The sequence below is a fragment of the Ovis aries genome, chromosome 17, assembly GCF_016772045.2.
Source record: "Ovis aries strain OAR_USU_Benz2616 breed Rambouillet chromosome 17, ARS-UI_Ramb_v3.0, whole genome shotgun sequence".
Taxonomy (NCBI): Eukaryota; Metazoa; Chordata; class Mammalia; order Artiodactyla; family Bovidae; genus Ovis; species Ovis aries.
In genome coordinates, this window is record NC_056070.1 from 17,143,262 (window position 1) to 17,171,106 (window position 27,845).

Sequence of the window (27,845 nt, forward strand, 5' to 3'; positions counted from 1 at the left end):
GTTCTGCAGCCGCTGTTTTTATCTGTTCTGGAATATTTGGATGCACAGCTGGATAGCGTATTATTAAACTGCTGCTAATGCCTTGACATTTTCTTATATAACTCTTGCCTTGCTGTCGTACAGGAAACATTTATTCAAAGTCTGTCTTAGATGGAGCCAGATGGAGTTAGGGTTTTAGTTGGACACTTCTGGTTACAAGGACCAGAGACTCAGGTTACCTCGGGTACCTGGATTCCTTGCCAGGATACATATGACCTGGACCCACGCATGAAGACTCAGCAGGAGGCCTGTGACAGTAAGAAGCGGCTCCCTGCCTTCCCCTCAGCTTGCTTTCTTGGGTCCTGCTCATCTGCCCTCTACATTTCTGCTCTTTTCTCTTGAGGCTACCTGGCTTCCTCAGCCTCTGCTTTGTATCTTTTCTTTAGCTCAGTATTTTGCCTCTGTGACATCTGGCTTGTTTGCTGCCTTTCCTTGTCCTGGAATTCTTTCAGCTTCCATCGGTAACTGCTTGGCTTTGCTCATAATCTGTCTCAGCTCAGATTCCCTTAAGATGAGCGGGATGGACCAGCCAGGCTCATCTCATACTTAGGTCACACTCAAGCCCTGCCCTGGTCATCATCTCTGGTGAAAGGCAACCTAACTTTGCATAGTGTGACATTCCTCCTGTTCACCTCCACGCATGACATGAATCCTAAGGAGAGCCAGTTCTTAGGCTGACCAGTGCCCATGACAGAAAATAACAGGAGCTGATTGGTTACAGTCACATCTTTTGTGAAGTCTTAAGGCAGGATTTTCGTCATGACATTTTATATTCCTTTTTAATTCTTTTATTATAGCTTTATTATAATATATGTGCATTGTCAATAATTATGAGTACAAAGTTTTACAAAGTAGAGTTCCCACAGCATAATTATTACTTTGAAAAATACAGTTCTAATAGTCGAAAAAGAATTCCTCGTTCCTCCCCTGTGGAGCATCTCTTCATACTGCTCTCATTCTCCAAAGAGAACCATTATAAACAGTTTGATCCTTCCAGCCATTTCTTGTGTAGGTATAAACACATATTGCCTGATTGTTTGCCTTGCTTGTGTGTAGCTAAAAGCAACACTGGGGATACTTAAAATATAATGAATACTCAGTGATGAAAGTAGCGAAACTAATTTCATTCATTTAACTTTTATGGTTTTAAATTTAGGACTATAATCTGATTTAAGATAAGCTAGTTGTGAAACACCTAGTCACCACAACTGAGTTAAGCCTCATATGTATGAATATGTATCAGTTTATTGTATTCTGTGCTTTATATACTAAAGGGAAAAAAATGTAGTTTTAAAAAAATGTCTAAAAGGACAGACCCCTGTCCAAGGAGTGTGTTTTGAGAATGCCGTTCATTCCAATATTGACCCCTAGCTGGCATATTGCATCCTAGCAACAAGATTACTAACCTGTGGTTGTGAAGGAACAGCTTTAATGTAAACACAGAAACCATCTGTTTACTTGATGCCTTGATATCTCTTTGAGTAAAGAAAGCCCAACATAGAAGGTTGGAAGTAATGGAGAAAACAACAAAATAATTTTTATATCATAAAAATATTGAATGTACATTTGAGAAACTTTTAAACAACACAAAAGGAAGTAAAATTGTTTTATCCACCAATATGTCCGTTTTTGTAATCTTTAAAAATGTTACAATTCATAGACAATATTGTACTTGTAACTTGACAGTTAGGTATAGACCATATAGGACAAACATTAGAGCTTTGTGGTTTTTTTTCACACAGCACACTAAATATGTTTTGCCATCTCATTAAATAATTATTTGAGGATATGACTTTAAATGTTTAAGTATTATTTAGGTGTCCTGTAATATATATAGACATTCTAGATCACTGACTATGAAGGTAATTTTAAATCCATAACTATTTCTGTTGTTGTTTAGTTGCTAAGTCGTGTCCAGCTCTTTTGTGACCCCATGGGATGTAGACTGCCAGGCCCCTCTGTCCGTGGAATTTTTGAGGCAAGAATACTGGAGCAGGTTTCTATTTCCTTCTCCAAGTGGTCTTCCCGTCCCGGGGATCAAACCGTTATCGCCTATATTAGCAGGCAGATTCTTTACTGCACAGCCACCAGGGACGTGATATTATTTCACTGTGGAGAAAAGGTTTGCTGTATTAGGAGGAAAGTGGGCTGTTGTTTTGGAACAGTAAGTGGCTTCTGCAAATTCAGCCCACCTGACAGAAGGGGTCCTAGCGCCATCAGACTCAGGTTTCCTCGAGGTGGTGGGTGTGGCTTGTCTCTTAGAAGCAGTGGGCTTCTCACCAGCACCAAAAGGACTCCTGCACCCTTGCTCTCATGCCTGATCTTGGCTGACCTTGAGTCTTCAGTTTCAGGTACTTAGACCTACTTCTGTAGACAGGATGAGAATCAGTGCACCTTCCCATCATATAAATATCATGAATATGCACCTATCTTCCTCTTCCTGGGTTGAGAGCTTATTTGAGGAATTGGATCACCCAGGTGCCTCGGGTGCTTCTGAATAAATCCAGTCCATGGTCCTCATTGGTCTAGATCAGAGTAGACCTGAATCCCTGATTAAAGTCTGAGAACAACAAGCTTGTCTGTGGAGATGACATCACCACTGCACTGCCAGAGTCAGGACCGCTCCCTGGATGTGTGGTCCACGCTGGTGCATAGGGACCCACTCTTAGAAGGGCCCAGGGCTTGGTTTACTGTTCCACTGTGGCTGTCTAGGAATTCCTAAGAATTTTTGACATAGAGTACCTGCATTTCGTTTTGCACAGAGCCCCACAAATTGTGTCATTGGTCTCAGCGATCGTGTGAAGTACAGTATTAAAGAGCTATTGTAACGGTTCCTTCTCAGACACCACCTCCGAAGAGAAGGAAAAATCAGTTCCACCTGCACTCCCTTTTCTGCAGGAGAAGGTGCATGTGACTTTAAGAGACTGGCCTGCAGGGTGAAGTGGAACAACTCCTGTAAGACTTGGCCTTCCAGGGTGCTTGGGAGGTTTGAGCAGCTCAGAACTAATTGGCTACTTGACAGAGGCTCTGCAGGCGAAATGCTCTTCCGACTTCGGATTTCTGTCCTGTTTGTTTAATAGTAAACCAGCCTGTGTTTTATCATTTGTGGCAAATATGAACATATATTTTGAGTCCTAACTTTTCTGGGCACAAAGACCCTGCGATCCAGAATTAGTTTGAAACACTGCAGAAGGGGTGCCTCGCCTCTCTGAGCCTCATCATTCAATCCCCTCGAGCCTGCTCCCCTCTTGGTAAAAAATGAGTCAACGGTCTCTTCAGAGACCTCCAAATCGGCTAGTTGAGATCCTTCACGCTTGTACTTATTGTTTATTATTTTAAAAAATTGAAGTAGAGTTGACATACGATATGTTAGTTTCAGGCTGGTTCTCCTCACTTTTAAACCCAGGCCCCTTAAGATAAATGTAGGACACAAACCTCTTGCCTTTCCTTATTCATGTATTGGGGCTTCCCAGGTGGTGCTAGTGGTAAGAACCCGCCTGCCAGTGCAGGAGATGTAAGAGAGACGCAGGTTTGAACATGGAAACCCACTCCAGTTTTCTTGCCTGGAGAATCCCATGGACAGAGGAGCCTGGCCAGCTACAGTCTGTCTGGACACGACTGAAGCAACTTAGCACATAGCACATTCTTGCTTTCAAGTGAGAAATGATTTTGTGCAATTTTATTTTAGTTTGCAGTGGCAGAGTGGTAACTTTTTTCATTACCCAAATAAAAAGTTATAGAATTAAATGTACTCTTTATACGTGATTCTAATAAACATAGACCCTCCAGCCTCCCCTTCACCAATGCAGTGCTATTTAAAGTGCCTGTTTTGCAACCTTTTTGTTTCAGCTGCCTTGATCTAAAGAATAGAAATTGAGATTAAGCATTTAGAAAGCTAGAGCCATTTGTCTGTTAAATAATGAAAAAATCGGAGGTTTTTATTTTCTTTGTCTCTTTTTATATTGCTCTGTACTATATTTTAGTATTTCACGGGCTCTGTACTTTACAAAAGTCTCAGTCCGCAACATACTGGAAACCAGAAACAAACTGATTCTTACCAGGAATAAAGTACTGTCCTAATTGACAGAATCAGCAATGTATTTCCTCCATTAGCAGAATTCTCATTAATTCATCTTTCCACAAATGGTCAAAAGGTCGTGTGTGTGTGTGTGTGTGGATGGGCTCCCTTCCCTCTAGTAACTTGTCCTGCTGCTGTGCTCAGTCGTGTTTGACTGTTTACGACCGTATGGACTGCAGTTTGCCAGACTCTGTGTCTGTGGAATTTTCCAGGAAGAACACTGAAGTGGGTTGCTATTTCCTCCTGTGGTGGATCTTCCCAACCCAGGGATTCAGCCTGCGGTTCCTGTGTCTCCTGCATTGGCAGGCAGATTCTTTACCTCCTGAGTCACCTGGGAAGCCCCTGACTTGCTCATTTCACTGCAGCTGTGATATACACCTGGCTGGACTTGTGTCCTGAGACACAGCAGTGTAGGTGAGAGGGGAGAATCGTGAGGGGCCTGTTTCTACCAGTAATCATGGTTTGAACCATGTTGAGAAACCGTTTTCTACCTAAATATGCTAGAGGAGTTGGAAAATAAGCAACATTTATGAAAACAGAACACTCCCAGACTGTGTATAATGAATAAACTCTGAAAATAATTTTTGGTTTCTCCCAGTGTCCATCAGGTTGAAAACTTTGTGGCCTATTTTGTAAATATTCATCACGATGTGGGGGACATTATTCCAGGCTTTGGGAATTCCAGGATAAATAAGGCTGTGCCTGCCTCAAGGAACTCACAGCCCAGTGGGAAGAAACCACTTTTTTCCCGGAAGCAGTGTGATAGTTGCCTAAGTAATGTGAAGTGCAAAGTGGTTAGCAGATCACAGGCAAGGGAGTAGTTAATTGTTAGGAGATTTGGGAGTGTTGAGAGGATGGGGAGAGTGTGTGAAAAGAGTAAAACAAATGCTTTAGGTGACTTGACCTGGTTATTGAGGGAAATAGACATTTTCCAGGAAGAAAAAAAGGCATTCCAGATCAAGTAAAACAATTTGGGCAAAGCCTCGAAGGCTTTCGAAACAAACAAGCAAACGAGATTTATTCAGAGAAGTGTAAAAATTATGATGTGGCTGGTGTTGATACATGTATCTATCAGCAACTGCTTCTAGATAATTGTTTAAGTGTGTGTGTGTGTGTGTGTGTGTGTGTGTGTGTGTGTGTGCGCGCGCGCGCGTGCGCAAGTCTCTCAGTTGTGGCCAGGCTCCTTTTTCCATCGATTCCCCAGGCAAGAATACTGGAGTGGGTAGCCGTTTCCTTCTCCAGGGGATCTTCCCGACCCAGGGATGGAACTGGGGTCTCCTGCATTGCAGGCAGATTCTTTACCATCTGAGCCACCAGGGAAGCCTTGTCATTGGTTAAGTGCTTTCTGCCTATTATCACAGTCCACCTAAGTGCTAAGACATACATGCTCGGTACCAGTGACATAGAGGCAGCAGCGGGAGAGGGACAGATGGGCGCCTGTGACCTGTAGAAACTTACATGGGAAGGAAAAAGAGGGCCTTGCAAATACTGATCCCAAGGTCTTGCCTTTATATAGAACAAATACAGAGACGGTGGCTCAGACGGTTAAGCGTCTGTCTACAATGTGGGAGACTTGGGTTCGATCCCTGTGTCGGGAAGATCCCCTGAAGAAGGAAATGGCAATCCACTCCAGTACTATTGCCTGGAAAATCCCATGGACAGAGGAGCCTGGTAGGCTACAGTCCGTGGGGTCGCAAAGAGTCGGACACGACTGAGCGACTTCACTTTCACTTTCAAATCCAAATGCAACAGAGAAGTAAATCCGAGTATATTGCCTCTCTGGCTTTAAAAATATCTGGGTGTATTTGCTGAAGTGAATTGAAATCCAGTGTATATATGAGTGGAAGCCTCTAAATAGTAAACTCTGAATTTCTGACCTAGAAATTTCAGCAAATGTCAGCACAGTAGGAAAGGTAAGTAACTCAGAATAGGGAACTGGAATGACCAATAAACAGGGAAGAGATACCCAAACTCATTAATCATCAGAAAATGCAAATTCCAAGAACAGAAACTGTTTCTCACCCTTGAGATGGGTGAAAATTTAAACAAATTTCATGATACTAAGTGTTGGAGATATTAAGGATAAGCAGATATTTTCTCCTTCCTTGGTATAATGTAAATTTCCTGGTATGAGTGTAAATTGGCACAGTCACTTTGGAAAGCAGTTTTGTAATAACTAATAAGGTTTCAACAGACACATGGCCTATGACCCAACAATTTCATTTTAAAGAAAGTGCTTACATACTTAAGGATCATGTACAGAGAATGACTACAGTGCCCATTATAGCCAAAAAAAAAAAAAAAAAAGATAAACCCAAATGTTCTTTATTAGGAAAATAGGTAAGTTACAGTGTATTTAAACAGCAGACTATTACACAATATTCAAAATGTATGAATCAGACTTCTAAGAATAACCTGGTTAATTTTTACAAACATATCATTGGGTAAAAAAAAGATTGCAGAAAAATATCAACTCTATCATTAATGGAAAATTTTAAATGTACATCAGTGCTAAATTATTGATAGACTCATGTGTATACATGAGGGCCAATAAAAGTATAAGGACATGGATGGGAAGAGTAAAAATACTGGAGGGGTTTGGGTGCCCCCTCCAGGGGGGGCGGAAAAGTACTGGAGGGTGGTGAATGGGGAGGAAAATAGGATTGAAGGGAACACGAAGAGGGGAGCTTTGCTGGATATGTGATGTTTTCTTTAAACAAACAAACGAAAAAAAACCAGGGACTTCCCCAGTGGTCAGGTGTTCCAATGCAAGGGGTTTGACTCCTGGTGGGGGAGCTGAGATCCCACATGCTTCCAGGCAAAAGTCAACCAACCAGCAAAGCATAAAGCAAGCAATATTGTAAAAAAATCAATAAACACTTTAAGAAAGGTTGACATCAAAAAAATCTTAAGCAGATAAGAGCAGTTGTTAACATCGGAGTGGTGGGATATGTATTTTGTAATTTTCAGGGTTTTTCTGTCTTTTTGAAATATTTCATGAAACAATGGTGCTCAGTACATACTGGGCACTCTTTTGAGTGGATACTGTCCTTCTTATTTTTGATTGTGCTGGGTGGCTTGCGGGATTTTAGTTTCCCGACCAGGGATTAAACCTGGGGCAACAACAGTGAAAGCACTGAGTGCTAACCACTGGACCCCCAGGGAACTCCCTAGCAGGTGCTATTGTAGCTTCCGTATCAGCAGCCAGCCCATTCCCCAGACTGCTCCAGCAGGGTCTTTGTAGGGCTCTGTCTTTGCCAGGCCAGAAGGCTAAGGGAATGAATAGAGGGAGGCCGAGAGAGCTGTAAATCTTGTCCACTTTGACATTAAATTATCCCAGGTCATCAGTAGATGGATTGATTTTTGCCACGGGCACGTCTGTGGGTTTCGCACCCTCCCCTGACACATCCCTCCCTCTGAAGGGCAAGGGGCTGCCCAGGAGTGGAAATGCCTCTTGTCTGCATCGCATAGGGCACACAGCGGGGGGAGGCCTAAAGGTACCAGTTTTGCAGAGTGTTTTCTGAATCTCCTTGAAAACAGCACTTTAATGTTATAAGATGCCCTCGAGCTAATGTAATAGGTAGATACAGAGAAGAGTTATTTTGAGGGCCATAATTTGACTTAGTTATCTCAGGCGATCAAAGATTGTTTAACACCAGAAATAGCTGAATAGAACAGCTGCTAAAACAGTGCTTTGTGTGGGAAATGATGAAAGGCTCAGTATTTTGACAGCCATTTCAGAGGGATGAGTAATAAGACTTCTAAGAAAATCCTGATTACTGCTTTTGGAGAGGGGATGCTCTAGACTAGATTTCATATTTCCCATTATCTAGTGTTCTGTGTGGACATAGAGTGCAGAAGCAGTGTTTTCTCTTTTCCAGAGTCTTGCCTCCTTGTCTCAGTACAATTTAGGCAGCACGGTAAATATTTATGATTTAAGTCTTCTAAAAATACATAACTTGTCCTTTCATCAGACATGTGTTTAGGTCTTACCGTGCTCCAAGCAACGTTCGGGGTCTAGGGGCCCAAAGCGATCCATCAGACCTTGTTGACATGGAGCTCCCAGCCTGGAAAGAGGAGAAGAAATGGAACAAGGCAAAATGTGCAACTGATTTTAAATAAATGCAATAGGTATTACAGGAGCAGAACTCAGAGGGAGATCAGGTTAGAAAGAGGTGGCGTGAGAGAATTAGGAGTTTGTCCTTTAGGGTGGTGGGAGTTGGGTGTTGATGGACAAGTACACTATCCCAAGTGGAGGGAAAATCCTGGTCAGTGTTACCAAGTGAATGGATATTTTTAAATTTTTTATTTATTTCTTTTTCTTTTTAATAATTTTATTTATTTATTTTTGGCTATGCTAGGTCTTCATTGCTTCATGGATTTTTCTCTAGTTGGCGGCAAGCAGGGGCCAGTAGATATGGCTGTGCCTGTTAAGTGAAAGTGTTAGTCAGTAAGTCGTGTCTGACTCTTGTAATCTTGTGGACTGTAGCCTGCCAGGCTCTTCTGCCCATGGGATTCTCCAGGCAAAAATACTGGAGTGGGTTGCCGTGCTCTCCTCCAGGGGATCTTCCTGACCCAGGGATCGAACCCGGGTCTGTTGCACTGCAGGCAGGTTCTTTACCATCTGAGCCACCAGGGAAAGACGATGTGCCTGTTAGTGCTCATCTAAATCTGCATGGAATTGGTAGTGCCAGTTGTGAATGCACACACGCAGTTGGTGAGCTGGCATTTAATCAGAAGCCCTCACTCCACTGGCATCCCCTTGAAGGCCACTCAATTTTCTTTCCCTCTGAGTGATACCAGAGGGTTTTTTATTAGAATAGTGGATGGTATAGATGATTTGTAGTTAGGGACATTTGTGGTCAGGACATGGGGATGGGATTGGACGTTTTCAGAGGTCGTCTCTCCTTGGTGTCACAGAGTACAGGACTAGTGAGACATTAAGGATGGGGAAACTGAGGCTTGGAGGGGCAGGGTCTGGGAGGTGGCCCAGCCAGGACTGAAGAGCTCAAGAACCTGGACTTCCTCAGTGGACTGCTCTGCCTGCCCTTGGAAGAATCTTTATCTACTGTGACGCTCTCTTAGAGGCTCGTTAAACCACAGAGGCTGAGCTTCCCTACTGGCTCAGACAGTAAAGAATCTGCCTACAAGTCAGGAGATGCAGGTTTGATCCCTGGGTCAAGAACATCCCGTGGTCAAGAAGGGAATGGCACCTCACTCCAGTATTCTTGCCCAGAGAATCCCATAGACAGAGGAGCCTGGTGGGCTACAGTCCATGGAGTCGCAAAGACTCCGACATGACTGAGTGACTAACACACACACAAACCACAGACGCTCATCCTTCACTGTGAAACAGTGGACGTGCCACTTCCAGTATTTGGATTCTAGGAAAGGAGAAGTATTACCAACGCTTGCCTATTATGAGCGATGGACTTGTATTTCTGGATCACATGTGATTCTAGTTAACATAGAGCGCAATCCAGTTTAGCTGGCGCTCCTTGCTTTTCCTATTAATACACTCTCCCATCTGCGGATAATTGAAGAGTAATTAGAGGCCTGCAGTAAATTCTAGTCACAGTAGAGAACAGAAATGCACACGTGTGGTATTCTATGGAAAATGACTCCTCGGAAAACTCTGCAGACACCAAAGACTTGATTTTTGATGTATTTCATACAAGCCAGAGCAAACACATGAATTCATTTACCCTTTAGTGAAAGTGTGGGCTTCCCTGTGGCTCAGATGGTAAGGAGTCTGCCTGCAGTGCGGGAAACCCAAGTTTGATCCCTGGGTTGGGAAGATTCCCCTGGAGAAGAAGATGGCAACCCACTCCAATATTCTTGCCTGGAAAATCCCATGGACAGAGGAGCCTGGCAGGCTACAGTCCACAGGGTCGCAAAGCGTTGGACATGACTGGGCGACTTCACTTTCACTTTCTTAGTGAAAGCATGTTGCTCCTGGTGTATGCAAATCAGCTAGTGATCACTGTGGTTCGCAGTGACCCTAGGTGGACTCCTGACTGTGGACAGAGACGGAAAGGACAACTGTGGGGCTTCCCCGTGTAAACCTCCCCAAGGTTTCTTGCTTAATACCTCGAGTTCAGGAAGGCAAGGGCTATTACGGCCACTTTACTAATGAGGGGGTGAAAACCACCAGAAACTCAACAGCCTGTCCCTGTGACTCAGACCAGGAGGGAGCTCTTCTGAACACTAGGTCACTTGACTCCAGGCTGGCAGAGCAGAAAGAAGCGATGTCAGTACCATCATGCATATTACGGTATTATTCAGGAGGGACGGAGCCAAGCCTTAAGATGTTACTGGAAGACAGCGCATCAGGAGACAGGTGGTGACAGTTTCATAAGAACCCGTGGTTCAGATTCAGTAGAACTTCATGAGGAGTCGGGGTCAGGGGGCAGGCACTGGGCTTGGTGCTTCCTGTATCCTAGTTATTTGCAACTGTGGCAGGACAAGGAAGGCTGGGGCCTTTTACTTTCCCCTCCCTGCCTCGACTACCATCAGTTCCATCTCCAAGTTGTTTTTAATCACCATGTGACGAATAGCAAAGGACTTTGCCTTTGAGATGGGGGAAATGCTTGCTTCACAGCCCTTTCAGTCCTAGACGCAGCCCTAATATACTGCCTGGCCCTCACCCTGACTGGATTATACATGTCTTAGGGACTCTTGTCTTATTCAGCTTCATGCCCACTGGGTCTGCTTTGCATCTGAAACTGTGAAAGTGTTAGTTGCTCAGTCGTGTCCGACTCCATGACTGCATGGACTGTGGCCCACCAGACTCCTTTGTCCATGGAATTCTCCAGGCAAGAATACTGGAGTAGGTTGTCATTCCCTTCTCCAGGGGATCTTCCCAACCCAAGGATCAAACCCGGTCTCCTGCATTGCAGGCAGATTCTTTACTGTCTGAGCCATCAGGGAAGCCCCACCTTGCGTATAGTAGTCTTTTATTGTTTGCTGAGCTGAACTGTACCTGGTCAATACAAAAGAAAGGTGAGAAATATTATTATTATGAAAATAACACGTGGGGCTGCCTAGAACATGGACTCAGATGTACATGACTGGTTCCTGTGGTTTTGTTAGGTTACTTAAATTAAGGATTTGTTTGCAGGATGAAGAAGGGGAGAAAATACTACACACGTTGGTAATGATGGTAAAGCAAAGACCCCAGAATATCAGTGCTTCATACCTTACTTTTTAGTTTGAAACAGGTGTCGATTATCAATACCACCATGTGTCAGGGACTGAGGTAGGAGCTCTGTTGGTTTTGTTTTGGAAACCAGCGCTGCCTTTCAGCATATGCACCCGAGAGGAAAGCTTTGTCCAGATGGGATGTGGTGGGAGAGGGTTTGTTGACAGGCCCACCAGAAGGGATGTGTCCACACTGCTGCCTCTGGGAATTTGGAGGAGACCCTTGAACTTTTCTCCCCGCTTTCTGTCCTCAGGCCTCTTGGTGGGCACCCTTGATGTCGTGTTGGACTCCAGTGCCCGGGTCGCTCCTTACCGAATCCTGTACCAGACTCCAGACTCTTTGGTTTATTGGACCATCGCCTGTGGTAAGTGCAATATTTGGAAATACGGGAAGTGTTATGATTGACAACTTTCAGAAGGGAAGGAACATTTCATTGTGAGATGCAATCCATGGGTCATTTAAGAAAGTTACTATGGCCATTTCAGCAGATAAACCCTGAATCTCAGCAGTTTAACACACTAAAGGTTTCTTTCTCAACCTGCTGAAGTCTTATTGGGATCCAGTGGCCACCTCCATCTGTAGTAACACCAAAACTTCCAAGATCGACCTCCAAGGAGAAAGCGGGACGTGGAGGCACACCTGTGTTTCACTTGCTTGGCCGAGAGGTGCCATCACCCCATTGGCTAGATGGAATCAGTCACCATGGCCCCAGTTTATCTACAGGGAAGCTGGGAAATGACTAGGAACACATGAAGTCCTGGGTGGACTAAGGAATACCTATCCTTCCTACCGAGTAGGGATTATTTATTTCTCCTGATGGTAATATGTAATAATGTACTGGGCTTAAGGACTTCCCTTGTGGCTCAGCTGGTAAAGAATCCGCCTGCAATGCAGGTGGCCTGGGTTCGATCCCTGGGTTGGGAAGATCCCGTGGAGAAGGGAATGGCAACCCACTCCGGTATTCTGGCCTGGAGAATCCCATGGGGTTGCAAAGAGTCGGACACGACTGAGCGACTTTCACTCACTGGGCTTAAAATAGTGGTAAACCGTCATGCTGTTATTAGGTCTCTCACAAGAACTGCTAGTCCAAAGTGGCTAAGGTTTTTTTTTTTTTTTTTTAGTTATTTGTTTTTTCAAATAACCCTAGGAAGAGCAGGGGCACTGAACACTTTTTTGTGTGTTTTTTTAAAATTTTTTGCCTCCACATGATTTTTTTAAAAATTAATTGATTTTATTCTTTAGCTTTAGATTTATAGGAAAATTGAACAGATAGTTTGGAGCACTTCCATATCCCCTCCGTATATATAAGTTTCTCCTGCAGTTAACATCTTACTATGAAACATTTGTTCCAATGGGTGAACCAGTGTTGCTACATTATTATTGAATAGAGTCCATACTTTATTTAGATTTCCTTAGTTTTTACCTGATGTCCTTTTTCTGTTCCAGGATCCCAGCCAGGGTACTATTTTCTGTTTGGTTGATATGTCTCTTTAATCTCCTCTTGGCTGTAGAAGTTACTCAGACTTGCCTTGTTTTTGATGACTCTGCCATTTTTTAAGGATAATGGTCAGGTGTATTATAGAATTGTCCTTCTGTTGGAATTTATCTGATGTTCTTCTCATGATTAGGCTGGGGTGATAGATTTTTGTGAAGAAGATCACAGAGATAGAGTGCTATTTTCATCGTATTATGTCAAGCAAGGGCACCTCCTATCAAGCTGACTTATGACCGATGATGTCCTTGATCACCTAGCTGGAATAGTATTTTTTGGGTTTTCCCACTGTCTTCTTCTTCCCAAACTGTCCTCCTTGGAAGTAAGTCACCATGCACACTTACTGAGTAGGGGGTTTTAATTTGTTCAATTATTTTTATCACTGTGAATGCATGACTATTTATTCCTTGTGTTACAATCCAGCACAACTTTATTTTGTTGCTCAAATTGGTCTAGCTTTGACCATTGGAAGCTCTTTCAGTTGACTTTATTTAGGTTTTAAATTGATCTCTGCTTGGTAGGAAGTGCCATGCTGGGATCTAAAGATATAAAGATAATTAGATCCGGCTTCCGCTCTTGAGAATGCAAGGAAATAGTCAGTTACAGCCCAGTGTGAGCAAGTACTAAGCAGTGCCATTGGGTGATGGGGTTGCGAACTGGAGATAGGAACCTTGGCTGGCCTTCTACAAGGGTAGGGGGAGTTCTGTGGGTATGATTTCAGACTGCCGGAAGGCTCTGGTACCCTAGCAAAACACTCTCAAGGATTCAGCACCTGAAATCCTAACATTGTAGTTGTGTCCCTTTAAAGTTATTCTGGTTCAGATGCAAACAGGAGAAACAATGAAGTGACTTAGCATTTAAGCATTCCAGTGAATGAAGGAATGGCAGTGTGAGTCAGGGCAGGGAGAAGACCATCCAGGCAGGCATGAGGGCTGGGGATTAGAGCAAGAGGAAAAGGGATAAGGATAAAGGAAGAGAGAAGCTGGACCCTGACAGTGTCATCCCTCTAAGATAGAGTTGTATTTCACTCCACACAAGGGGCAACACCCGGTAGCCACAGTATAAAGGGAAAATGTCACCTTTAGTTGGCAAACAGTGTAGAATGGTATTAAAATAGACATTAGAGCCAGCAAGTGAAGAAAGAGAAAGGAAATCAGGCAGAACTGCCAGTACCCCTGGACGTAAGGAGGCTTTGACACTCTCATCTTCCAGCATTTGCATCACTTGTTCCGGACTTTCAAAAACCTGTAGAGCCTGCAGGTTCTCAGAACCCTTAGGATTCCTGGCCTTCCCAGGTCATTGCACGCGTACGGGGCTGTGATGAGCTGGTTCCTATCTGTGACTGTTTTTTTCCTCCCCTGTTATCTGGCATCACTACTGTTCTCTGTTTCTGAGGTTTTGCCGTTCTATGGAGCAAAGGCTCCAAGGAATGCTCCTATGGGGAAGAGCCCAGAGTTACAAAGACCCATTATTCCTGAGTTATTTGCCAAGCCAGGGCTAAGGAACACAGGGCAGTAAATGCTGATGTCATAATTTATACCTCAAGGAGATGATGCCTGTCATACCTGCATGATCTCATTATAATAAGCCTGGAGCAGTTGTAGCTTTTAAATATATTGATTACCCAGAATTTCCTTGTAGAAGACTCCACAGAAGTGAGACTCCACAACCTCTGTCAAAGTTCATTCACCCACTAATTGTTCCTTCTTATCGATTTCTCTTTATAACCCAAATGCCTGGCTCCCTTTCAGGAGATTGTAAGAGCCAAACTTGCTAGCTTAAAAAGGTTCTTTTTAGTTTGTAATTAAAAAAAAAATTTTTTTTTTCCTTAAGCTATAAAGGTGATATTTGGTGGGACTGTCTGGCAAGAGCTTTTTAATATGCTCGTCTTTTTTTTAATTTTTTTTCCGGTTGCGCCTTGAGGCTTGTGAAATCTTAGTTTTCTAAGCAGGGATCGAGCCTGGGCCCTCTGCAGCCTGGGCCATCCACAATGTAGTGTGGAGTCCTAACCACAAATTTGCTCTGATTTTATGAATCATTGCTGTAAGAGAAGTTTCAACAGGAGATTGTCTAACTCACTGCCCTGTAGAATCCACAGGATTGCAAAACCTCTGTTTTTATGCCACATGCCTTGTGAATCTGATTTGTGTAAAGTGAACTAAGGGCACATCTGCATTCAATGCCTTCCACTTTCTGTAGGAGAGTAGCTGTCTTAGCGGTAAATTCTGCTCTTGTGACTGTCTTAGATTTGAGCCACATGGAGCCAGGCAGGACCTAGTCTTAGACCTTGTATGACTTACTCCAGTATAATGCTCACTCGGTCATTGACAGTATGAACAGAAAGAAGAAGGGAGCAAAAACCAGGAGTTATTTGTTGAAACACTGTTTCCAGATGCTTCTTTTTACTGTGTTCTATCATCTGTATGCAGATTGACTTGAAGAAATTGCTTTATTATGTTTCTTTGGCACTGATACCTTTCATTCGGAAGGGGAGCCAAAAACTGCCTAAATAATGACTTTTTCTTTTTCCTGCCACTTCACAAAATGAAGCCACTGTTGTTTTTAGCGGATATTCCATTGTGCCACAGCCTGCTGACTTGCATTTTGTTCTGTGGTTTGTGCAGTAACATCATTTTTGCTATTTATTTTTCTTTCTAAATTGTTTACTTTATTATTATTTTTTTACCACAACATGCAGCTTGCTATATTTTAATTCCCTGACCAGGGATTGAACCCAGGGCCCCGGCAATGAAAGCTCAAGCCCTAACAACTGACCACTGGGGAATTCCCGGCTATTTCCAAGAACATAAAGGAAGTAGTGTGTTAGGAATTGGTCCAGAGTACTTAATTGAGCTGGTTATACTCTGACACCTGCCTGTCTCCCACCAGTGAGTGCGTATTTTACACTTGTGCTCTCACTGGGGCACTAAACAGCTTCAGATATTCCCCCAGCAGCTGGTGTCTTGGCCTTGGTGCCCCACAGGCAGGAGAGAGCTCAGTCCTTTGCCCTCCTCAAACTTCAAGGGTCTTAAGCAGAAGGCAACCCATTTGGCTGTCCCCACAAGAAGAACTAAGGGCTTCCTAGGTGGTGCAGTTGCAAAGAATCCGGAAACACTGGCTCTGTCTGACTCTGTAGCCCCATGAACTATAGCCCACCAGGCTCCTCTGTCCGTGGGATTATCCTGGCAAGAATACTGGAGTGGTTGCCATTCCCTTCTCCAGGAGATCTAACCTGTGTCTCCCGTGTTGGCAGGTAGGTTCTTTACCACTGTGCCTCCTGGGATGATGCCCTCCAAGAGAATATGGACATATAGAATTGCAGATAATTCCAAGGCCCTGGGACACAAGAGTTGCAACTGGAGAGACAGAGGGAAAGGTCGACAGTTCTCTGTGGGTACATCTGACCTTCCAACCGGACTAATAAAGGAAATGGGGTGGAGGTTGTGTGCTTGATGGCACCTCACAGATAACACAGCCCTGAATGGTGTCTTGATTCCCTTGCCCATTGATTTGGTTTCCCTTTTCCTCACCACCTTAGAATCTCATCTGGGCCCATGTAGGCATTCATTTTCAGAACGGAATGATAGAGTAGCCACGGCCTTGTCCAGGGCTCTGATTGTGACAGGGTACAGAGACAAAGTAAAGTGCCTGAGTTCACATAGCTGGTTACAGCCAGTTAGTGCAGAGCTGAGTTCAAGTTCTCAGCCCCCTCCACTGCCAGCCCAGGCCTTTTTAAATACTACCATGCTGGCTTTTATGATTAAACATTCTTTTAGTCAGCAGCTACTGAGACCTGGAGTTTAATGAAAGGGTGCTAATTGGTTCTGCTTCTCCTCTTTCTCTACACTAGATAGCGAAATGCTGGGTCATTTAGTTGCCTTTCACATGACATATACATGTAATGTGGAGGTTGGCCATTATTCATGTTTCCGTGACCTGTGTACCTTAGGAACTATTCCTGTATCCTCGGGAACATGGCAGCTTAAATGAAAGAACTTACTTTTTAATGTATAAGCCGTACAAGTTTATTTCAGGAAATTAGAAAATATAGATAAACAAAGAAAGTAAAACATTAAAAAACAATAATGCGGCTGCTAAGTCGCTTCAGTCGTGTCTGACTCTGTGCGACCCCATAGACAGCAGGCCACCAGGCTCCTCCATCCCTGGGGTTCTCCAGGCAAGAATACTGGAGTGGGTTGCCATTTCCTTCTCCAATGCATGCATGCATGCTAAGGTGCTTCAGTCGTGTCCGACTCTGTGCAACCCCAAGGACAGCAGCCCACCAGGCTCCTCTGTCCACAGGATTCTCCAGGCAAGAATACTGGAGTGGGTTGCCATTTCCTTCTCCAAAAAAACAATAATACTGCGTTACAAATCTTCACCTTCCAGATTTTATATATATGTGTGTGTGTCTATATGTGTCTGTTTATACTTTGTGTATCTATAAGACACAAATATGTATATATATGTATACCTATATATGTATATACATGTATGCTGCTACTGCTGCTAAGTCGCTTCAGTCGTGTCCGACTCTGTGCGACCCCATAGACGGCAGCCCACCAGGCTCCCCTGTCCCTGGGATTCTCCAGGCAAGAACACTGGAGTGGGGTGCCATTTCCTTCTCCAATGCATGAAAGTGAAAAGTGAAAGTGAAATTGCTCAGTCGTGTCCAACTCTTAGCGACCCCATGGACTACAGCCTCCTAGGCTCCTCCATCCATGGGATTTTCCAGGCAAGAGTACTGGAGTGGGGTGCCATTGCCTTCTCTGTATACATGTACACATATGTGTGTCTGATATACATATATGGCTAGTCTTTGTCAAGAAAATAAATGTCTATCCTGTCAATTTTAACAGGTAGATAATATTTTATTGTGTATATAAGGTAGTTTACCTAGCAGATTTGCTGTTTTGGGAAATCTAGGGTTTTTTTCCCCTAATGATAACTGCATTTTGAAAAATCTTAGTATTCTCTAACCAAATATTTCTACCTTCCTTTAATTATCACCTTAGGATAAATTTATAGAAGTAGATACGCTGAATCAAAGACGACTTTTAGTGTCATTAGCCTGATTACCCTCCAGAAAGATAGCCATTTACATTCTGTCCATCAAGGTAGGAAAGGACCTTGGCGTTTAAGTAAAATAAGCAAAATAATGGCATCAACCACTAATTCTTACTGCCCAGGTTGAATGAGTTACCTGAGCCTCTCTTTTCTCAAGTGATTATAAAGCTATGAGCACACTGTTACGACCTGTAAGAGACTGTAAGCGGAGTTATGTAAGAAGCTTATAATAGTTGGACAAGGATTGCTGGGCTTGCTTTACTTCAGTCGTACGTACACTCTGCGATCTAAACATAAGGGGGTCCGGGCCAGAGAGATTTGTGCTGAATGTGCGCTAGTCAGGCAACAGTTCAGCAGCTGGTTGTTAGTGCTCTGACATCAGAAATGAGAAGTGTCTTCAACATCAGAATATCTTCTACATCCCATTGCAAGATGAGATCTTTGTGTTTTCTTGCTTATGATGGTCATAACAAAAGTAGCTAGTTAGTGCTTTGTATTGATGTATTCTAGACCTGTGCTAAGCACTATACGCATATTATTGTCCTTAATCTCCAGCACAGGCTCCTATGGTGTTGTTACCCCCATGTTACAGATGAGGAATCTGAAGCACAGAGAGATTAAGTAACTCTTCCGTGGTCATAGAACTTTCGTTTGGTATGGAGGGGTTTGAAACCAGGTGTACTTCTTTGGCATCAAAGCCTGTGGTCTGAGCTATTACGTAATATTGTCTCACTGATAATCAGGCTGTGTATTACTCCAGATAATCTAACCTCTAGGGATATTTAGCCTCACTTCTAAAATACTTCAGTAGGTGGAACTGTAGCAATTAAGAGCAAGCATTTGAAGGCAGAAAAAATCTGAATTTGACTTCATAGGATGTGGAAGCCTCAGCGTCCTCATCTGTAAAAGGAGGGTAATTGGATCTACTTGTAGGAGTGCTGTGAGATTACGTGTCTATGGTGAAATCATGGCACCTGGTCTTGGTAAATAAGCACAGATAAGTAATAGAAAACACATCATTATCACTGTTTAACTTGTTTGAATTTTAGCTTTAATTGGATGTAGATTTTTAAGTTTTTATTTAATGTTGGAATATAATCAATTAACAATGTTGTGATAGTTCAGGTGAACAGCAAAGGGACTCAGCCGTACATATACATGTATTTCTTCTCCCCCAACTCCCCTCCCATTCAGGCTGCCATGTAACATCGAGCAGAGCTCCCTGTAGTATACAGTAGGTTTTTGTTGGTTATCCATTTTCGATATAGCAGTGTATACATGTCGATGGATGTGGATTTTTAAACCATCAGTTTCCCTTTTGTTTCTGCTGCTGTGTCACTTCAGTCGTGTCCGACTCTGTGCGACCCAGTAGACGGCAGCCCACCGGGCTCCCCCGTCCCTGGGATTCTCCAGGCAAGAACACTGGAGTGGGGTGCCATTGCCTTCTCCAGTGCATGAAAGTGAAAAGTGAAAGTGAAGTCGCTCAGTCGTGTCCGACTCTTGGCGACTCCATGGACTGCAGCCCACCAGGCTCCTCTGTCCATGGGATTTTCCAGGCAAGAGTACTGGAGTGGGGTGCCATTGCTTTTGTTTCTGAAACTGTTCAAATCAGTGCATTATTTTGGGGTTGTATCTCTTGCCCTCTCCAGAGGCAAGTTTGTCCTTTTTCTGGCTGTAGGTAGTACAGTGGTGGCTTTGTAAATCCTACAGAGACAGCAAGTATCACTCAGGCATATTGGGTATTATCCTTTACTTTATTTTGTATTTAAATTACAACATTATCATCTTTGGGGCTAAGGTTGCATGTGTCTGAGGCCATACAATAGACAGTTCCCTTTCACCTTTATTTAAGTAGCTTCAAGCACAATTCTTTTGAGAACTGGATCAGTTTTGGGATCCAAACAGCCTGTTCTGGTATCTGAAAATACTGGATTGGTTGCTTTTTAATCCCTGGGAGGTTTAGTGAGTTTGTTTTGCTTGTTTTTTTTTTTTTTTTTTTTTTCTGTCTTGTCACAAGAGGTTTTTATTTTTGCCTACACACAGACATATGTATCTGTACATGTGCATACATACCCTCTTGATCAGAGGAAATATACCATCTTAGATATAGTTGAATTCAGGTTTTTAAGTCAGTGCTGCAGTCCCAGAACCAAATTTTGTTAATATCAGTCATGCACCATAAAAGATATCCACTGACTCGCCATCAGTGAAGTTGTACGCCTTTGTTCTTAATCCTCAGAGGCCAGATACAATTGAATCCATTTTGTGGGTCCATTTTAATACCTCTGTCTTTTTATTTCACGTGGACTTGCTGTACTCTTAGGTACATCTCAAACCAGATGAGAAATAAGACTAGGCTGATTCAGTATTTTCCATCATCGTAGGTAGTGTTTAAATTTTGCCCAGATATACACACGGGGCCTGTGCATAGTATTCTGAAAACAAAAACAACCCTGCAAATGGTAAAAGATTCTCATTTTTCCAAAATTAATTTCTAAATTCTCTCAAGGCCCTCAAGTGTTGATCCAGTTTTTCCAGTAGCAAAAAGCTTTATCTTGGGTTTCCTGAAGGCTTCTCCTACCCGACACAGCTTTCTTTGTTGTTTCAGCTGATTGCACATCGGGTCAGCTTGTTGTTCCTGCTGTATCTCTGTCGAAGCAGCCTTGCCAGAAAGTCGACTGCCAAGTCCTTCCTTTCTCTTCTGAGTGCCTAACACATTTTGCCCAAACGGTTGGGCAGATAGACCAGCCCTCTCTGAGAGTCATGGCAGAAGAGCTTCCTGTTATCTCACTCTGCACAGTAACAGAAGCAAAGTTCCAGGCTCTTAAACATTGTAGCCCTTGTGCTTACTTTCTTGAGAAATGAAAGAGCCCTATGTAAGGAACAGTCAGGATTCCAACCTGTTTCTCTTGGAGCCTCCCTCTTTCCTAAAGGGTGATCTGGCAACAGTGTCCTTTGCTCTCAGACTGTTAGCAGGTCATTTGCTCTGTGACCTGAGCAGTACCCTCCGTTTGTTTTGAGATGGGAAGTGGACACCTGCTTTCAGAGAGAACTTTTACTTGATTGACATCTTCAGAATGTGCCTTGTCTGCTGGGGGAGGAATCCAGCCCTGCCTTCTATGTAGGCATCCTCGTATTTCCTGTCTCCAGAGCCTGGAGCCTTAAACACCTGTCCTCATTTATTTTTTGTGCCTTTAGGAAAGTGATCAGAGAATATGGTGCATTTGTAGAGTAAATATAAATGTAAAAGGTATATTTCCCGTCCTCTCCCTGGCAAGTGTCTGTTGGGTATGGATCAGAATCCATAGTTAATTCCTGAAACTACTGTTGGCTGATGGCATCTGTGTCTTTTTCTTTTCTCATTTATGCTGATAATGGTTTCTTATAATGGTATGCAGCGTTCTTCCTTATATACAACCCTGTTTTCTGGAACTTTGTAACCTTGGGCCTGGATATAGCCAGAAGAAACCTGAAACCTCCTTGGTAGCACAGAAGCAGGCCCAAAGCATCGCGCAAAGAACTGAAGACCTAAAGATACTGAGATTTGGAATTGAAAGAGACACATGTACCGCAGTGTTCACTGCAGCACTGTTTACAATAGCTAGGACACGGAAGCACCCTAGATGTCCATCGGCAGATGAATGGATACGGAAGCTGTGGTACATATACACAATGGAATGTTACTCAGCTATAAAAAAGAATGCATTTGAGTCAGTTCTAATGAGGTGGATGAAACTGGAGCCTATTATATAGAGTGAAGTAAGTCAGAAAGAGAAACACCAGTACAGTATATTAACGCATATGTACGAAATTTAGAAAGACGGTCACAACAACCCTATAGGCAACACAACAAAAGAGACACAGATGTAAAGAACAGACTTTTGGACTCTGTGGGAGAAGGCAGGGGTGGAATGATTTGAGAGAATAGCGCTGAAACATGTATATTACCGTAGGTAAAAGAGATGAGCAGTACAAGTTTGATGCCTGAAGCAGGGCACCCAAAGCTCTGGGACAGCCCAGAGTGATGGGTTGGGAAGGAGCGGTGGGAGGGGCTTCAGGATGGGGGCACACATGTACACCCGTGGCTGATTCATGCCGATGTATGGCAAAAACCACCACAAAAACCTCCAATTAAAATTAATAAATTAAAACAAATAAAGATACTGAGATTTGCCGTCTCAGCACTTCTTCCGTAAAGGGAGCTGTAAGTGGCTGGTGGTGACTCCAGAAGGCCAGCCTCTTCACGTGACAGTGACTAGAATGAGAGAATCTGCAGGAGGTGAAGGAACACACGCAGCAGTGGGGGGCGGGGAGGGGACACTGGTGGTGATCACAGACACAAACGTGGGGAGTTACATCCCAGGCAGTGAGGCGTGGAGAAAAGAGCCAGTGGTGAGAATGGCGTCGGGGTGGCAGGCAGAGACTGTGGAAGTGACGGAACAGTGGGGCAGACTGATGAGCAGGAGGTCGTAAAGCAGCAAAGAAGGCGATAGAAGGGGAAACAACGTGGATAGAGACCCTGAACTCGATATAGGAGTGCTCAGATGGCTGCTCAACACCGAGGGTCAGTCGTGAGGACCTTCCTGTAGTCCCCGTGAAAACTGGAGGCAGAAGTGCACGTTTGTTGAATGAGTGTGCTGATGCATATACCGCTTCCACCGTGGCTGAGTGTGTGTGTGTTTTGGGGGGTGGTAGGGTGGGCCTAGAGGAATAAGCACACGAAAACTGCAGGCGGTGTGTGCAAAGGTGAAGGCACAGCTGGGCTGCCCCGGGCCTTATAGCTGATGGGTTCTGTGCAGGACAACCAGGGAACAGGGAGGCTGACTTGCGGTCAGTTGCCACCACAGCCTAACAGCGACTCTCAGGTCAGGTACCTGGTATGACCACCTGGTAAAGGGCAGCCCAGGGCGGTATACCAGTCCACAGGCGGACTGTCCCGGCTCAGCCGAGGGACGTGCGCAAAGCAGCCTCTGGAAGGCACATCTACCATCGACTTGGGCAGGGGCAGAGGAGGGGCAAAATCAGAGGCTGGGAACTGCACCCGGTGGGTCTGAAGAAGTTCTTTGATCCCCTGAGTCCCCAGAAGTGCCTGTGTCTTGAGGTGTGGACATCTGACAGTTGCCAGCAGGCACAGATGGGACGGCGGGGGGAGGGCACGTGGCCAGCACTGACTCTGGATTGGGCTCTGTCTGTATCGCCCAGCCAGCCGCAGCTGGGGATGGTGGTGACCTGTTTACAGGCAAGGAAGGACACAGTATATTTTAGAAAATTTTCCAATGCCTATTTAAAATTTTAAAGTCTAAAATGTTTTAAAACTCTCTGGCTAACTCCAGAATGACTCATTCCCGACATATTCCAAATGAGCATTGTATTTTGCGTTTGGACGGTGTTTTCTACTTTACAAAGTGTATCTATAGACGTTATTCCATGTGATTTTTTATAACATTTCTCTGAAACGAATAAAGTTTTTTTTTTTTTAATTTGTCTGCATTTTACATGTAAAGAGTTTGAGACAGAAAAAGATGAAACAGACTGTCTACAGGCACCCAGTTGGCTGCTGGGAGAAAGGGAGGGGGACCCAGGTTTCATGAGCTCTAGCTCTTGCCGTGACAGTGTAGTGCAGAGTCGTTGATTGCTTTTCCACGTGGTTGACTGTGACCCCAAAAGAGTGAGCCGTGGAAAGGGCCTGTGAAGAGCTCCAGCCTCTTCATTCGCGTTTCCGTAGGACTGCCTCCTAACTCAGAGATTTAGTCTTTATCCTTTACAGAACCATTCCATGTGGGCAGTTTTGGTGTTTCGGCTCAGAGTAAAAGAAAACGAATGTGGGTTTGTTTTGGTTTTGTCTTTCCTCGACCAGTGGATCTGAAAACCCTCCAAGTGTGAAAGTGTTTGTCGCCCAGTCATATCAAACTCTCTGCTACCCCATGGACTGTAGGTAGACCCCCAGGCTCCTCTGTCCGTGGAATTCTCCAGGCAAGAATACTGGAGTGAGGTGCCATTTCCCTCTCCAAACGTGCCTCTTATTCCCCAAGAGATTTTAGTCCTGTTCCTCACAGTTCTGAGTATCACAGGACACATTTCTATCTCCTTCTTTTCCCAGTCAGTTATCAGAGTGAGATTCTGAGATATATACAGTTACTGGTGACAAAGAACAGAGAGAAGCTGTTTTTAAGAAATCAATTAAAAGATAACTTGGAAATCTTAAGGAGACATCTGAAGGAATCAATCAGTAGAGTTGCAAAATCTTTTTTAAATTCTGGAATGAATGATACAGACAATTTATTAAAATAGGGATGGCTTCTAACAAACTGTTTTGCAAGGTCATTAACAATCGCAGGGCAAGAAAAAAACAAAAGAAGGGAATTTGTTCTAGTGTGTCAACAAGGACATTGGCTTGGCATCCCTGTTTTGCCCTGCAGCTGTGGGCAGAGAGCAGGGTACCTGTTATCTACTCTCCCAGGCTTGGGTTGATTCAGTTTGCAGGTTGGCCGGCGAGATGACTCTCGCTCCTTGTTTCTGACTTGGATGGAGGCTATGAGGATGACCTCATCCCATTACAATTCAGAGCAGCGGCGCTGGTGAGGACAGGGCTGCTATTCCCTAGTGATAGTCCATTTTCACATCTCATTCATAATTGAAGGGAGGGAGGATCATTTTTTGCCCATTATAGGAGGTGGTTACATCAGATCTCCAGGGGCATACCGAAGGCCTCATATTGTTGCAACTTAACAATTGTAACCTAGTCTCCTGACAAGATCTGCCTTCCCCTGAAAAGTGCAGATTCCTAGAGGGAGAAAAGAGGATAGGGCTAAGTTCCCAACCCAGAAAAGTGAATGGGAGAAACGTTGTTGCCTTCCCACCCTAAAAGACTGTCCCCAGAGTTTCTGGACTCACCTGGTCAGACGTGACCATACACTATACTTACTCTTGGATTTTTAATTCATCTTTCATCGTCTTCTGTGTGATTTCCTCTGACAGAGAAAAAGTATTAGAAGGCAGAGCTGATGGCAGTACATAGGGATGGGGTGAGCCTGGTTTGAAGGTATCATTTACATGCTGATGTTCATTATTACCATTGTATGTTTGTGCAGGTGGTTCCAGAAAAGAAATCACTGAACACTGGGAATGGCTGGAGCAGAATCTGCTGCAGACACTTTCCATCTTTGAAAATGAGAACGATATCACCACATTTGTGAGAGGAAAAATACAGGTAGTGTTTTATTTATTTTATTTATTTATTTTTATTAACATATAACTAACTTGCTGCACTGTGTTAGTTCTAGGTACACGACACAGTGATTCAGTATTTCTTAAGTTAGGGGAATTTAAAACAACAACTTTTCACTAGAAAGAATTTCAAACTTACAGAAAAGTTGCAAAAGTAAGAATTGCATAAAACATACCTGGAGATCCTTTACTTACATTCTTTTGTTATTAACAGTTGACCACATTTAAATTTATTATTTGTGTGAAACATTGAAAAGCATCAGTAAGCTTAGAAAAGATGGCAGCTCCCAAATTAAAAAAATATATATATTATTGAATAACGAAAAGCTTGGACTATAAAGAAAGCTGAGCACTGAAGAATTGATGCTTTTGAACTGTGGTGTTGGAGAAGACTCTTGAGAATCCCTTGGACTGCAAGGAGATCCAACCAGTCAATCCTAAAGGAGATCAGTCCTGGGTGTTCATTGGAAGGACTGATGTTGAAGCTGAAACTCCAGTACTTTGGCCACCTGATGTGAAAAGCTGACTCATTTGAAAACACCCTGATGCTGGGAAAGATTGAAGGCAGGAGGAGAAGGGGACAACAGAGGATGAGATGGTTGGATCGCATCACCAGCTCAATGGACATGGGTTTGAGTGAATTCTGGGACTTGGTGATGGACAGGGGGGCCTAGGATGCTGCAGTCCATGGGGTCACAAAGAGTCAGACACTACTGAGTGACTGAACTGAACTTATTGATAAAACCAAGTAGATTTGATAAATCTTCCTTTGGTTTGAGTCGTGTGTCTGAATTTCTGGGAAGTAATATAAGTGGGGGAGTCTGAGGACTCCATAGAGGGGCTGGGTGAAAGGGGGCAGTGGTTGGTGGGGAAACAGAGACAGGAGGGGTCTTCTCCTTCCAGGAGTCACTGCTGAGGCTCTGTTACCTTTTTGTCTTCGTTGTTCAGTCTCTCAGTCGTGTCCAGCTCTTTGCAACCCCATGGACTGCAGCATGCCAGGCTTCCCTGTCCTTCACTATCCCCCAGAGTTTGCTCAAACTCATGTCCATCGAGTCAGTGATGCCATCCAACCATCTCATCCTCTGTCATCCCCTTCTCCTCCTGCCTTCAGTCTTTCCCAGCATCAGGGTTTTTTCCAATGAGTCAGCTCTTTGCATCAGGCGTCCAAAGTATTGGAGCTTCGGCTACAGCATCAGTCCTTCCAGAGAATATTCAGGGTTGATTTCCTTTAGGATTGACTGATTTGATCTCCTTGCAGTCCAAAAGGACTCTCAAGAGTCTTCTCCAACACAATTCAAAAGCATCGATTCTTCGGCACTCCGCCTTCCTTATGGTCCAGCTCTCACATCTGTACATGACTACTGCAGAAACCATAGGTTTGACTATGCAGACCTTTGTAGGCAAAGTGATGTCTCTGCTTTTTAACGTACTGTCTAGATTTGTCATAGCTTTTCATTGTCCTCCCTCAAGTGTTACTGTCTTTGGGAAATAGGCACAAATCAGAAGTGGTAGGAAGAAACTGAAGCTTAAAAGTAATAAGAGATGGTATGGGGAGGGAGGTAGGAGTGGTAGGGGTGCAGGATTGGGAACGCATGTACACCCGTGGCGGATTCAAGTTGATGTATGGCAAAACCAAGACAGTATTGTAAAGTAAAATTTTTTAAAAAGTAATAAGAGAAATGAAGCAGGAGCAAATTATGGGTCAAATAGCCATTCTTTTTACCCTTTTCATTACATCAAAAGTGTCAGGTTTAATTCCCCTGAAACCAATTATGAGGAAGAATTGCTATTAATGCAATTATGTGTGAAAATCATTCATGTGCAAATAGATGGTTTAAGCACTCACAGATTGTCCAGTAATGAAGGGAACCAACACACTTACTTGTTTCGAAACCTAATTAACTTTTTAAAATTACAAATGTTATAATTAACTGCAGAGGCAACCACAATCCAAACACCATAGGTAACTTTTGTTTTTTTCTTTTTAGATTTCTCGTATGCTTATTTATCCTAATAGTAGTCTGGCTATACATATAACTTTATATCATATCTTTTTTCTCCAATATCTACTATTTTGTTGTATAACTTTAGCTGTTATTATAATAACTGAATATTATCCCATAATTGACCTTACTATTCCTCTGTAAGTAAGTCTCCCTAGCTTTTAGACTAGTGAGAGTCAGGTACAAACAATAATACAATGAATTCTTCTGTTCATATGTAACTTTTCTTATAGTTTTTCTCCTCTTTAGGATAGATTACAAAATGTTGGTTAATGGGTTAAGTTTAAATGCTTTTAATGGACGTTAGTAGATATTGTCATTATGTTAGAATCCCTGTGTGATTATAATGTTGCTTGCTTTCAGCATTATAATTGTTTAAGTAGTTTTGCAAATTTAAGTAAAAGTTGGTGTCTTATTGTTTTCATTTTTGTCTTTGATTATGAGGTTGAATATTTTTTCATGTTTGCTAAGTTAATGTTCCCCTTTTTATGAACTACCTATCAATGTTCTTTGTACTGGATGTCCTGAATATTTGGACTGTAGCAATTTTACAAAATTACATGGAGCTGTTGCCTAGAACAGGGGTGACCTATTTCATATTAAGAAGAACCTATAGAACATATATACCCTGGTGGCTCAGTGGTAAAAAATCCACCTGCCAATGCAGGTTCAATCCCAGGATCAAGAAAATCCCCTGGAGGAGGGCATGGCAAACCAGTCCAATATTCTTGTCAGGGA

General features: G+C 43.4%; 1 protein-coding gene across 1 annotated transcript in view; it reads left to right on the forward strand.

The window, feature by feature from the left end:
• TBC1D9 (TBC1 domain family member 9) overlaps positions 1–27,845 on the forward strand; it is a 120,934-nt gene that overhangs the window by 43,291 nt on the left and 49,798 nt on the right. The window contains exons 2-3 of the mRNA XM_015101508.3: positions 11,572–11,682; positions 24,969–25,087. Coding sequence (XP_014956994.2) covers positions 11,572–11,682; positions 24,969–25,087 — 230 coding nt within the window. The remainder of the gene's footprint in view (positions 1–11,571; positions 11,683–24,968; positions 25,088–27,845) is intronic.